A 15,081-nucleotide genomic window follows, 5' to 3' on the forward strand; every position below is an offset into this window, starting at 1 on the left:
TGCCCTCTTGTGACATCAGATTATGCCCCCTCAATGCAAGTCTATGGGAGGGGTGTTGCAGCTGCCACGCGCCCTCCCATAGACTTACATTGAGGGGGCGTGGCCTTATGGCACGAGGGGGCCCAGTTTAAACCAGCTAATAATTGGCATAAACCGAGACGATGTAAGAGTGCACCGGATTTATCAAGCAACATGATACACTGTGATAGACTAGTCAAACAATTTGCAAGGATGCATTGTCTAGGAACGAAATCCGGGCCATTGATTTATAGAACGCTTTATTATTATTATTATTATTATTATTATTATTATTTATTTTTTTACTATTTTTCTGATAAACATGTAAAATAATCCTAAGGCTGTATTTTGAAATTGCAGATCAAATACTCTATTGGTTCAGTATTGTATCTCTTTTTTTTGTTGCTTATTTTGTTGTCCATTTATTATTTTTTTTTTTAAATACATATTTGTGGTGGATTAGCTTTTAATGGCATAGCAAACATTTTTTTTTTATTTGGTTTAAAGCGTTACTGTCATTAAAAACAACTTTTGATATGTCAAATTTTTTGAAATTTTATGCGATCAGTTTTTTTCTACCTCTCAATTTACCTTTTTTTTTTTGGTTCCTCTTAATGTAATTTAGTAAATAATCAACAATGTATTAATTACCTTTTATAGACACCTTTAGTAATTGCCCTTTAAAAAAAAAAAAAAAAAAATTATTTTTCTATACTTTGTCCTCTTCTTTTTCTCCTATACACTTTAGGACTGACCACTTTAAATCTCAGGCATGTCAAAAGTTGTTGATCGCATCAGATCTTACTCCCGAAACCTGCTGTGATTTATTAGCCGAGGAAGCGGGCGGCACTACACTCCGCACCCCGGCTGACCAAGAGATCCTGACTTTTCTCTGGGTAAAAGCCTATGCTGACAAATGGATTGTTTTTTACTGGCCAGGGAGATGGAGCTCAATGCCTCCCGCTTCCCCGCTAATAACTCACAACCGCAGCGGGAGTCAGGAGTAAGATCTGATGCGATCAACAACTTTTGACATGTCTGTGATTTAAAGGGGTATTCGGCTTTATACATCTTACCCCCTAACCAAAGGACAGGGGATAAGATGTATGATTGTAGGGGTCCCGCCGCTGGGTTCCCCACGATCTTGGTGCAGCCCCAGGCAGAATGCCTGTCCTTTGGATAGTGGATAAGATTTATAAAGCCGAAATACCCCTTTTTTAAAGTTGTCAGTCCTCAAGTGTATAGGCAAAAAAGAGAGCAAAGTATAGAAAAAGACAGAAAAAAATTGAAAGGGCAATTACTAAATGTGTCTATAAGGTAATTAATAAAATATTGAGATTTATTTAAAAGTAAATGTAGCAGAACAAAACCTAAGGGCCTCTATGGTTGTCCAAAAAAATTAATCTCAGAAAATTGTAAAAAAAAAAAAAAAAAATTGACACCTCAAAATTTGTTTTTAATGAACGTAACGCTATAAACTTTAATGGTTGCTATGCAAAACAGAACTTTAATACCTGTCCCCCCCTTCTGTATTTCCATATTTATGCTTTTTCTATAATTGTCATTGTAAAGCTACTATATTTCCAGTTCCCCTTCCCAGAGTATTACACTCGATCTCCCTTAGATTCTAGTCACTGTATTATTTGCTTCTGAGAAACGCTGGAGAAAAAAAATTGACACCTTGGCGCAAACTAAGTGACTGCGAATACTGTGTGTGCCCAGAGCCAAAGACGCCAAAGTGCCCATAATTAAATGCTTTATTTTATTTTTTTCACTTCTCCGACTTTAAATAAGGTGTTTTGTTTAAGGCAAAGTTGAGCAGCTGATGCGACTTTAATTTAGTGTGACTTGCCTGCATGTATTTTTAAGTGCTCAGAGGGAATTCACATCATATTACTTGCACCATAGTGCACTGCATAAAATATTCATGGAAGTGTCACTTTTCCATAGGTGGCACTCCAGGGCAGAGCAGGGGGACTTTTCAAAACTTTGCATTTAGAAAAGTAACGAATCCGCGAGGCGAGAAGGGGGGGTGGGGGGGGGAGGGAATTAGATGTTAGCATATGCTATGACGGGAACACAACCCCGCAGCTTTCAGCAAAGGCTTTTTGTCCTAGCGAGATGTCAATACCTGTAGAACTTTTGACATAAGGAAGATAACTGTGCGTAATGGAATGAAAGCAAAATCTTGTAAATATTATAGATCGCGCGGGCCAGCCCTCCGGCTCCGCACACTTAATGCTTCAGCTGCCTGATGTGACCTGTCTATTTACAAGGCTGATCGACAAGACGGGCCTTGTGGAGTTCGTACTAGACTTTTTCCAATACCTCTGAGAGACTTTATAGTTTGCGACCTCCAAAAATAATTAATTTTTTTTTCTATTTATTTTAGTAACGTCCATTTTATAGTAGTTTTAAAAGAGCTAGAAAGCCGGATGTTAATTGAGAAGAGGATGTCATTCGCTGCCTAGCTGGGGCAAAGAATGGTGACAAAGAGCATCTTTCTGGAGGACGCTGTGTGCACGTGTTACAGGGACCGTAAGGCCGGGTTCACACTGAGAATTTCTGGCCAGAGATTCTGAGAGCGGCCAGTGCCAACTGAAATCACTGATCACTAGGGCTGCACAGACATTTCCATCAACCATAGAAGGGAATCTCTGGGGAGCGGATTCCCCCCCGAAAAATTGAACAAGGTCATTCTTTTGGTGGCGAAATACCCGTTGCTGAAATTCCCTAGTGCGCACTGCGCAGCTCTATCCTATTGCCAACAATGGGGTTCTGCTGCATCGGAATTTCCAACCATACAAGATTTCTCCCATACAAGACTTCTCCGCAGGACCAGCCAAACAAACATTTTAGGCTCCTTTCTGCAGTACAATATCCTCCTATTTACAAACTCCCCATGTTTAATGTCACACACGGTAATAGTACCCGCTTTGCGTCCCCATAAAGTTGTTAAGCCTCCTCTGTGCCACCAAATTTAGCTGTAAGCCCCCAAACTCCCCCTACATATAGTTGTAGGCCGCCATACTGTCCTGCTTTGGTGCTCCACTGCTCCTCTGGTCTTTCTTTGGCTCATAGCAGTAGGTCCCCGGTCTGCAGGGGCAGTGGAGCAACAAAGCTAATGGTAGTACTGCCCACAGCGGCCCAGTGCCCACGCTTCCCCTTTGCTGTCCTCCTGCTCCGCTCCTCGATGCAGTGACGTCGGCCTACCATTTCTTTCAAAGTGGTCAAGACCAGTAACCAGCGGCTGTGGCTGCCATTACTGATTTTATTTTTCAAGTTCCCCTGGGAATACTTGTACCCCAGATTGAGAACCACTTATCTAAGGAGATGTGCTGTAGCGATCTTCGTACAGACACCTGGCATTCTTAACATTATGTTCAGAACGCTGGGTTCAGGAGGCCATGGTCGTGGCGCTGTCACGCCCCCTCCCTCCCATAGACATAAATAGAGGAGGTGTGGTGTGAAGTCTGGACCCAAAGTTCTGAACATAATTTTCAGTATGCCTGGTGTCTGCACAAAGATTGTTGGGGCTCCCAGCGGCCGATCCCCCGCAATCAGAAATCTTATTCCCTATCCTTTTGGATAGGGAATAAGATGTCTAGCAATGGAGTACTCTTTAGAGGGTTACTCTACTGCTCAGCATTTGGAACAAACTGTTCCGAACGCTGGAGTCGGGATCTCGTGACGTCAAATCCCCGTCTCCTCATGATGGCTTTCCCCGCCCCCTCAATGCAAGTCTATGGAAGGGGGCGTGACGTCATGAGAGGGCGAGGCTATGAAGTCACGAGCTGCTGGCTCCTGCGTCCGGAACAGTTTGTTCCAAATGCTGAGCAGCGGAGTACCTCTTTAACCCTTTAAGGATACAGCCAATTTTATTTTACCATTTTCATTTTTTCCTCCTCGCCTTCTAAAAATCATAACTCTTTTTTATATTTTCATCCACAGACCCACATGAGGGCTTGTTTTTTTTCTGACCAGTTGTCCTTTGTAATGAAATCACTAATTTTGCCATAAAATGTATGGCGCAAGCAAAAAAAAAATTTTTGTGTGGGGAAATTTTACACGCAATTTAGCAAATTTTGGAAGGTTTAATTTTCACTCTGTACACTTTACGGTAAAAAATAACTTGTTTTGTTCTGTGGGTCGATACAATTAAAATGATACCCATGATTACATACTTTTCTATTACCGTACTGCTTAAAAAAAATCTCAAACTTTTTAACCAAATTAGTATGTTTAAAACCCCTCTAATTTTATGACACTTTTTATGTCCCCATAGGGGACTATCTATAGCAATAATTTGATTGCTAATACTGTTCAGTGCTATGTATAGGACATAGCACTGATCAGTGTTATCGTTTGTCCTCTGCTCGATCTCAGGCCAGAGCAGAAGACCCCAGGAGACGGACGGAGGCAGGTGAGGGGACCTCCGGCCGCCATTCTAGATGGTCGAATCCCTGCGGCAGCGCCGCCACAGGCGATCTGATCATCCATTTTAAGTGCCATACTGCTGCCGATGCCGTGAGCTGTATTGATCAAGGCATCTGAGGGGTTAATGGCGGACATCAGCGCGATCGCTGATGTCCGCCATTACCGACTGGTCCTTGGCTGCTGATAGCAGCTGGGACCTGCCGCGCATGATACGAGCACTGTTCCGGTGCTCGCGTCATGTATATGACGTAAATGTACATCCTGGTGCGTTAAGTACCAGGGCATTAGGACGTACATTTACATCCTATGTCGTTAAGGGGTTAAGCAAAAGGGCACAATGTTGTTGTTTAATAAAAAAAAAAAATTTTGGGGGGGGCATTTCGGTTAATATGAATACAGCTGTCTCCATACTTACATCGGGCAGCATAGTCTGATGAGAGATTTGCTTTTTTTTTTCTTTATTTGTCAACGGCACCCAGGATTCCCAGCCAGTCTCCCATGCCGGTACTTACCAGGCCCTAAGCTGGGAAGCAGTCTGCGATCTGATGAGAGCTTCGCTTTAAATGTCCCAGTCTTGGAGCCATAACAAGATCTTGTAAAAGACTTTCCTTTTCTTGATAGATTCAGAATTATACCAATTTTTGTTCATTTTTGGAATTAGACCTGGTTTTGGGTAACTGCATAGAACTGTTTATACAATAGTTTTATTGATCATAATTGTCATTCAACCTCTTTCTTTTCAAGGTCTTATTCAGCTCCTGGTAAATATGAAGGACATGGGGGTTGATGCAGAGCTCGATGCCTTGTCCAAGTGCTTGTCATGGATTTTCTCCGAGGCGAACTCTGGCCAAGCTATTCTGCAGGTAGTGTCTTTCTTATGTATGGTATTTATAACTACAGTGGTCCCTCAACATACGAGGTTAATCCGTTCCAAATGGACCATCGTTTGTTGAAACCATCGTATGTTGAGGGATCCGTGCAATGTAAAGTATAGGACAGTGGTCTACAACCTGCGGACCTCCAGATGTTGCAAAACTACAACACCCAGCATGCCCGGACAGCCAACGGCTGTCCGGGCATGCTGGGAGTTGTAGTTTTGGAACATCTGGAGGTCCGCAGGTTGAAGACCACTGGTATTGGAGGTTATACTGACGTGTCCCAGCCTCTCCGGACCGTCACCGCTTCCCTGGATGTCGCCGTCAATCGCTGTCGCCGCGTCCACGACTTGTCTCCGACGCTCCGGCAAGGCCTCTGCTTCCCCGGTATCCTCGCTCTATATAATGTCTGTTCTCCCTCTTTTAAAGGGGTATCCCAGTGAAATTTTTTATGTTGCTGGGCATTATTTATAAATAACAAACAAGCAATTAGGGCTGCAACTAATGATTATTTTTATCGATTAGTTGTCGACTAAACGATAAGTTGTTTCGGCTTTACATACTTGCACCAAGCCGTTGTCATGTTCACTTGTCGGAGAAGCTAATGTGCTAAGGTGATGAGGAGGGAAAAGTGCAAAAACACTATGAAGCCAGAACAATTTGTGATAATACTATAATAGGGTGCACGCACACCACGTTTTTGCTATACAGTTTCCGTACACGGTTTCAAGTTAAAAACCGTCTGGAACAGTATAGAAAACCGTATGCATTGACTTAACATTGTAAACCGTATGTCAAACGCATCCTCCGGTTTAGTCCGTTATGCGTCTTATACGTTTTTCCCCCCTTTTTTCCCTGTACCCAAAACCGTAGACTACCACGTTTTTGGGTTCGGGTGAAAAACCGTATTAAAATATAACGGTTTATGTAAAACTGTTTAGCATGGGAGTCAATGGGAACCGTACAGAACCGTATGTGCGTACGGTTCCATCCGGTTTACACCATACGGTTTTTGACTTTGTTCAGTTTTTTTTCTTGGAATGTCAATAAAACAAATGAAACTTTATTAAAAATGGAGTGAAAAGTTAAAAACTTATACTTTTTGATACAGTTTAGTCCTGTTTGAGGAATCAGTTTTTCATCAAAAACCTGATACGGGAACTGTATTGCAAAAATTTAGTGTGCATGCAGCCTTAGAAAGTGTTATATTTTCTGAAAGCGGAATATCGCTTTTAATCTGAACCTAGTTAAGGACATGGGCCCAGATTTATCTATCTGTTTGAAACCAAAACTGTCTGGTTTTGCCCATAACAACCAATCACAGCTCCGCTTTCATTTTACCTGAGCTAATCAAGATATAAAAGCTGAGCTGTGATTGGTTGTTGTGGGAAAAACCAGACAGTTTTGATTTCAGGCAGATTGATATATCAGGACAATGGTGATAAAAGGTGGAGATCGCCCATAAGGCTCTGCATTGTTACGTCTTCACTAAACAGGATTTATTTTTGTGAAGTTTGTTAAAAATTGGGTAGCTATAAGGGGGCATTCACATCAAGATTTAGCAATATGGTTGCTGGACCCACGCCGTATTCAATTTATTTAGAAGAGCCAAACTGAGTCAGACAGTAACTCCGGTTGGCTAATTTTTTGAACTGTATCAGTTTTGCTGCTGGACTCAAAACCGTGGCAGACCATGGAAATCGTGATGTGAATATAGCCTAACCTCTGTTTTTCTATTCTGTACAGTAAAACATGACTTTATCTTCTAGGATAAGAAATGTCTGGATGACCTTCAGAATGTGTGTATATCATCGGTCAAACGTGGGCTCCTCATTGGGAGTCTGACAAACGTGTACTCTTTCTGTAAGTATTCATGTGATGACCGTAATCCTTGTATTTTTGTGTTTGCCACAGTGAAAATAAAGTTTTACATGTTATTTATTAAAGCGTACCTGTCAGATCCCACAAAAAAAAACTTATTTGTTACTCAGTACCTCATCCTGATCAAGTACATGTAATTTTAATGTATCTATCACCTATATTTCACAAAAAAATTGCATATTAACAGTGCTCACTGTCTTTTCAATCTTGCCAAAGGGAGGGGGCGTGTCACTCTATTGACTGTACGGAGATGACTCCTCCCCCTCCTTCGCTCTGCTGAATCACTGCCCTCGGGAGCCTGGCAACCCTGCTCTGTAACCCTTTCCTCTCTGGTTTTATTCTGTATTGGGGATTGCCTGTACTCTACCACCAAAGACAATATGCTGAGCCTATAACTTACATCTTCCTATGTCATCCATGTGTCTCATCCTTAGGCAGTCCTGTAATGCTGGACTTGTAGGTTTGGAATAGTTGGAGGTACAGTGTTCTTTTTGCAGAAGTGTTGCCTTCAATTGTGTGCCTACCACTTTGAGTTGTTGTTTTGCAACAGCTGGAGGCACAGGATTGGCAAAACCCTGTGTACAGTAGTGTTGCTGCAGGCTGTGTTTCTCCTGCAGACTTGTCCATCAGCCATTTCGTGTCTATGACCCTTGGACACCCTCATACAGCTGTGGGACTCATCAGTGTCCTAGGAGGTATGGGGACACCTAGTGGTGGAATATTCAAAGGCAGTTTACTTTATTAAAATGGGATATTTTTTTCTGTCCTCAGGTTGTGTGCAGTATTACAGTTTGGCTACTTTCACTTCAGCAGAACTAAGCTGCAATACCACACACAACCTGATAACGACAGTGGTGCTGTTTTTGTAAGAAATAATCAGGTTTTTTTTTAATCACACTGAATAGTTATATAATGATATCCAATTTACTATAGCTCAAAGAGCTGAATGCTTTTATGTATTTGGTTTAGTCAAGTTGGAGTCAAATTCACTGTTGCAGCTACATAGAATAGACTGAATGAAGAATGTGTTTGTATCATATCTATCCAGATCTATCTCTATCCATCTCACATCTATATATCTATCTCATATCTATCTATTTATATCATAGCTATCTATTTATCTCTTATCTATCTATCTCTTATCTATCTATCTATCTATCTATCTCTTATCTATCTATCACTTATCTATCTATCTCTCTTGTCTATCTATCTATCTCTTGTCTATCTATCTATCTCTTGTCTATCTATCTATCTCTTGTCTGTCTCTTGTCTGTCTGTCTGTCTCTTGTCTGTCTGTCTGTCTCTTGTCTGTCTGTCTGTCTCTTGTCTGTCTGTCTGTCTCTTGTCTGTCTGTCTGTCTCTTGTCTGTCTGTCTGTCTCTTGTCTGTCTGTCTGTCTCTTGTCTGTCTGTCTGTCTGTCTCTTGTCTGTCTGTCTGTCTGTCTGTCTGTCTGTCTCTTGTCTGTCTGTCTCTTGTCTGTCTGTCTCTTGTCTGTCTGTCTCTTGTCTGTCTGTCTCTTGTCTGTCTGTCTCTTGTCTGTCTGTCTCTTGTCTGTCTGTCTCTTGTCTGTCTGTCTCTTGTCTGTCTGTCTCTTGTCTGTCTGTCTCTTGTCTGTCTGTCTGTCTCTTGTCTGTCTATCTATTTCTTGTCTCTATCTATCCATCCATAAAGCACCTACCTATCAGATGGCACCCATGTAACATGTTGTATCTGACTTTTTCATTTCAGTATCATCCACAACTACAGCAATCCCAATGGATAGAAGTTTAGTGGGTGCTCTGGGTGCTGCATTTTTAAAGTAAGAAATCCTATATATATTTATATAAAACATTTAATAGTTTTAGACTAAAAATCTGTATTTATGCTTAAATATATTGTAGTTGTAATTCTCCATTTACACAGCACTTAAAACACCTTGACAACAGTGCCAGACCTGTCGAACAGTAGACGGGGGATGGTACATGACTGACCCCATAAACCTTTAATGGGGTCCGTCACATACCGTTGTGCTGCACAATTCCTCCCCTCAGATCTGACAGAACTGCTGATGGAGGCTCCGAAACTGAACTTCTTATAGTGTGAACATAACCTTAAATAATTTTTTTACCATTTTAATTAAGTTGCCCAATTAACATTCTCCTAGTCTAGCCAATAGGAGACACTTTGTATTTCCTACATAATCATTTTGACAAACTGAGCTGGATTTTTTTTTGCAATGCATTCGTGGACGAGCCTTAACGCAGTGTTTCCCAACCAGTGTACCTCCAGCTGTTGCAAAACTACAACTCCCAGCATGCCCGGACAGCCTTTGGCTGTCCGGGCATGATGGGAGTTGTATTTTTGCAACAGCTGGAGACGCACTGGTTGGGAAATACTGCCTTAGCATATTGCTTTCTTTTTGTCCGTGCGTAATTCTGCAGGAATGTTCTGCATGGACATTCCGCTGCCTCGGAGTCTCATTGATTTTAATGGGATTCTGCTGCACTGTTCACAAGGAAATTCATTTTGCAGATGCCGGAATCAGGATTTTGGGAAATCCTGATTCCAGTGTCCGCAAAAAGTATAGACTTGTGTATTCTCTCTCGCAGAATGTGCTCGAAAAGGCATTGCTGCCTATGAGATGGCCCATTTCGGAGCGGTCCTAGAACCCGCCGGATACTTCAAATGTGCGGAATGCGAACATGGCCTACATGGGATTGAATGATTGTTGTATAAAACTGGCCTACTTATAGACAGATCAGGCCTTTACATTCAGTGCACAGATTGAGAGATGTCCCTCGCAGATGTTCTGTTTGATTTTTTTAGGATGACCTGCAGCAATAAGCGGTTATCTGCCTACCAGTGTGCAGTTCTCCTGCAGCGCCACCACAGGTGACATGCAGCATTACATAATCACCAAGTAAAAAAAAAGGGCCTATCCCTGTAATGTCTGTAAGGGTCTGTTCACACAGCAGAATTTCCGCATGTTGATTCTGACTCAAATTAAAGCCCAATAGGCTTCTATGGGATTTCACACTCCCATTCACACTTTTGAATTTCCACATGCGGATTCCGCACCAATTCCAGAAACCACCCAAATGAATGCAGAAGTGGAAATGATGAGGGTGTTGTGCTGGGCGATATACCGGTTCATACCGAATACCGGTGTGTTTTTGTTTCCTGTACGATATGTATTTTTCCCTATACCGCAATACCGGTCTGGCCCTTACACCCCCCCTTCGAATGAATTATGAGCCGGGGAACTAATCAAATATGACCCACGGGCGCTGCTCTGCTCCCCCCCCCCCCCCCCCCCCCCCACCGAATCAGCCGCAATAATGTTACCCGCAAGTGCTGCTCTCCTTCTGTTCCTATGAGCCGCGGGCGCTGGAAATGAAAATGGAAAGTGCTGAAAGCCAGTGTGCCGCAGGTGCTGCTGAACTTCTGATCAGAAGTTCTGCAGCACCCGCGGCCCACTGGCTTGCAGGGGGAGGTGACAGCCTCCGTTCTCCGTCCTGCGCCCGCGGCTCACAACTCATTCATTTCCAGCACCGCAGCTCACAGGAAGAGAAGGAGAGCAGCGCCTGCGGGTAACATGATTAGTCCCCCGATCTGGGGACAGCGCTGCAGCTGATAATTCATTCGGGGGGTGGGGGGGGTTCGGGTGGGGTGGGGATATGGGGTAAGGAAAAGCAGAGCAGCGCCTGCGGGTCATATACGATTATTTCCCCAGCCCACTGCGGCTGATAATTCATTAAAGAGGGGGAAATGAGTTCTGGAAAAAAAATACAGTGGAACCGCCATAAGTTTGAAAAATACCGTGATACACATTTTTGGTCATACCGCCCAGCACTATGGTGGGGATGTGCTGATATTCTGCCATGTGAATAGACCCTAAGTGTTCTTCAGTCTGACTGATAGATCTGATAGATAAGGCCCCTTTCACATTGCTGATATGCCCCGTCAAATACGGCCCTCAAACTCCCCCCCCCCTTTTTTTTTTTTTTTAAAGTTTGACAGCCGTAATTTTGATAGGTAGGTCATAACGGCCTATAACTTGTCCCGATGGACCCCATTATAGTCAATGGGGTCTGTCGGCCTGCGTTAATTTCAGAGAGACTAGCTATTCTCCATCCTAAAATAATGGGCTTCACACTGCCGGAGACAACTGGCAGTGTGAATGTAGCCTAAGGCTGCTGAACCTCTTACTTTCATATACCTTTCATGATATGTCTTTCCTTAACATCATACATCATTCCATACAAATACAACAGAGGCGAAGACTTAATTGAAAACTCTGGATTAACTCTTCTTTTTTTGCATGCCGGATATGCTTTGCAATTCTGTGTAAAGATAACATATCAACGAATTGCAGAATTGCACCATACAGAACAAACTCTGCTCTGCTCCAGCACGACCAACTCGGCTCTGCTATGCACACAAGAGTGAACGAGTTGATCTGTAATTATTTCTCCACTTAACTATTGCTCCGGGAGAGATAACGCAGCGGCGGCGCTCTGTATTCTGCACTCGCTCATTTGTATGTTAATCCCGGAGTAGGCTCCCGATAATGTTGAATGGATGTATGTGATTAGGACCCTGACAAACTGCCAACATCTATCATAAAGTGGGTGGGCTCCGGCGAGACGTTTCCACTGCTCGCTGACAGATTGCCATCAGTTTTGTAAGCGCTACAGTAAATTCTCATGCTGCCCTCTTCGCAGCACATCACGTTGCGGAGGGGGTGGAACAATTATCATTCTTTTATCTGGCATAAATCTTAGAAATGAGCTGAAACCGCAACTTTTAATTTCGGCCATTTATACCTTTGATTTTACGTTAGATAATGCCTGTCTTATCCAAGCACCTTGACGCTACCCTGTCAGATACGTTGGCTTAGTGGGATTGTCATTGGGTTATCTACCATCTGATCACTCTTTGAAAGCACAAAAAAGTACCCAATGGATATAGCTCTGCCCCTTCTTCTTTAGCTGGCCATTCATATAACATGGCTACTAGCTAAACACTCACTTGGTCAACAGCTGTCTCTCCCGACACACTTAGGAATTTTGGCCAATAGTGCTCTATTCCGATCCCCATATACACATGAATGCTCGGCCAACAGCTGTATCTCCCAATCTCCCCCATGCAGATTAATGCTTGGCATCGGCAACATCGCTCTCTTCTGATCCTCTCATACACATGAACACTCAGCTTGGCCAGAAACTATCTCTCCAAATGGCCCCTATATATGAACGTTTGGCCACAAGTAGTTTGTCCAGATTTCACCACCCCAATACACATGAATGGTCTGCTCGTCCAACAGCTGTCTTTCCCAATTCCCCTTATATATGAATGCTCGGCCAACCTCCCCCTTCTTTTACACATGAATGGTCAGCTCGACAAACAGCTATCTCTCCCAATTCCCATATATATATATATATATATATATATATATATATATATATATATACACTCGGCCAACAACTGTCTCTCCCCCGATTCCTCCTATATATAAACACTTGCCCAACAGCTGTCTCACCCAATTCCTTATATAAACACTCGGCCAACAGTCTCTCCCAATGAAGATCCACACAGTTTTTTTTTGTGATGTGGCAGAGCTCTCTGTCTGATCAATAAGTAAACTAGGCCGGGTTCACACTGTGTGTGTGCAGAAATGCATCCATATTTCTCCAAACACACACAAATGTTATGGAAGCAAGTCCCAGCTCGACTGGGGGGGGTCTTAATCAGTTCGGGTCATAAAACCTGTGGTTGAACCATGGTTGCAGCTGGATCCAAAAATGCTTCCGTACTACGCTAGTCATTCTGCCCAGGTCCCCACACTTCTTAAGGTATTCAGGGGCTGTAGCTGATCATGAAAAAGCTGGGAAATGGGCAAAATGGCTAGCTTCCCTACTCCCCCAGGCCTTGTCCTTCTGCTTTTTGTGGATTCCTTACAACCACGTCCAACATTATAGATGAGCTACAGCAGCAGAAGACCCCGCCGGGTTCCACTCCTGCTATGAACAGAAAACTGAGACTACAATTCACACATGCTTACCATAATTAGACAATTAATAAAATAAACGTTGCCTGGTCTGATGCATTTGATTCCAGTTGCGACATACAGATGACTGGGTCGGAATTTGGTGTTAGCAACATGAAACCATGGTTCCCTCCTGCCTTGTTTCTCTGGTTTGAAGTCACTCAAATCCCCTTTTCAATTGTGATGCTTAGTTTGAACTTCAGCAAGTTGTCTTGACCACATCTAGATGCCTAAATGCTTTGAGTTGCTGCCATATTATTGGCTAATTATCTATTTCTGTTAACAACCAATTGACAAGGTGTACCTAATAAAGTGGCCAGGGAGTGTGTACATACAGGTGAAGCAGAGATTAATTTATTATTTAACATTTTCACTAGTGCATTTTATTCCCTTTTTCCAGCCCTCTACAACTCCTTTAAAGGGGTACTCCACTGGCCAGCGTTCAGGACTAAATGTTCCGTACACTGTTTTCACGCTGCGTGGGTCGGCCACGCCCCCTCGTGACTGACCAGTGGAGTAGCCCTTTAAGATGTCAGAAAAACAGACAAACCATCATGATATCATAATGTAATACATGGTGCACCTGTGCACAGACAAAACCAACTCTGCTACATGTGTCTGTGTGTATATAAATGATATGTAGTACATCTGTAAAGTGGTCTGTTATAGAATTTTGTGATCTGTTAAAGCAGACGTGCGTTCTGATCGAGACTCCGGGCAGCACTTAGCCATTGTAAAAGTTTGTTTGTGTGACAGATGACGACTGCACTTACTTGTATCACTCATATTAATACATTATACATATTTATATGCACTTAAAACGCATAATGACAGAGTAAGTGTGCAGTAAAGTTACTGCAGCCGGCTCGCTGGAAGCGATTTTTCCCTGAATTGTGTTACTTACATTTCTTGTCCTCTGCTGCCACCTACAGGTCCAAAGATGTAGATATGTTGTCGAAGGTGAGTGCGTGCAGAATTTTTCTGTTTGTCTTCATTGAGTCCTTTTTCTATGCACATTAGATGTCGTTTTTTTGTTTCATTTGATTATTCAATTTTATTTTCAAGTTATTTTATTAATTTTGGTGGGATATAGGTAGATGGTCCAAACTGAATGTTTTATTTTTATTTTTTGTTTCTCCCCTTAGACTTTTGATTTCTGTAACTAGGGACGTAAAGGGAACCTGTCAGAAGGTTTTACCTAATGTAACTGTTGGCAAAATCTGTGTTCTTACCATGTCCTGATGTCCTAGATTGCATCCGCCATAAGGTCAAAAATTGCTTTCAAAAAATTATCCTGCACTTTATATTAAGGACCCCCCAAGTAGTCCCCTTGGCATATTGCATCTTCAGTTAGTCACCACTGCTCTGGGCTGTATTTACACCTACTCGATAGTGATTGACAGCCCAGGCCGCTCAGACGTCACCACTTTGCTCTGCACATTGAAATCCTGCGCCGGCGCAGAAGCTGCGCTATCCTTGGCCATGAAGCTGCTTCTGGCAGCAAAAGATTTAAATGTGCAGAGGGAGCAGAGCAGTGACCACTGCCTGGGCTGTCAATCACTCTAGAGTAGGTGTAAATACAGCTCAGAGACTACCTGAAGATGCACCACGCCCAGAGGACTACTTGACTGTCATTAACATATGGCGCCGGACATTTTTCAAAGCAATTTATTTATTTATTTTTTTATTTTTGCATTTTGGAGGAAGCAACCCAGGACATAGGAACATGGTAAGAACACTGAATTTACCCTATATAACATATAAAGGGTGAAATCTGCTGACAGGTTGCCTTTTAAAGGGATACTCTGTTGCTAGACATGGATAGGGGAGAAGATGTCTGAT

General features: G+C 42.7%; 1 protein-coding gene across 1 annotated transcript in view; it reads left to right on the forward strand.

Annotated features, from left to right (window-relative positions):
- Nucleotides 1-15,081, forward strand: part of LRPPRC (leucine rich pentatricopeptide repeat containing) — a 203,060-nt gene that overhangs the window by 49,877 nt on the left and 138,102 nt on the right. Inside the window, exons 12-15 of the mRNA XM_056568127.1 lie at nucleotides 5,200-5,318; nucleotides 7,100-7,193; nucleotides 8,940-9,009; nucleotides 14,172-14,199. Coding sequence (XP_056424102.1) covers nucleotides 5,200-5,318; nucleotides 7,100-7,193; nucleotides 8,940-9,009; nucleotides 14,172-14,199 — 311 coding nt within the window. The remainder of the gene's footprint in view (nucleotides 1-5,199; nucleotides 5,319-7,099; nucleotides 7,194-8,939; nucleotides 9,010-14,171; nucleotides 14,200-15,081) is intronic.

This window comes from Hyla sarda, chromosome 3 (genome assembly GCF_029499605.1).
Source record: "Hyla sarda isolate aHylSar1 chromosome 3, aHylSar1.hap1, whole genome shotgun sequence".
NCBI lineage: Eukaryota > Metazoa > Chordata > Amphibia > Anura > Hylidae > Hyla > Hyla sarda.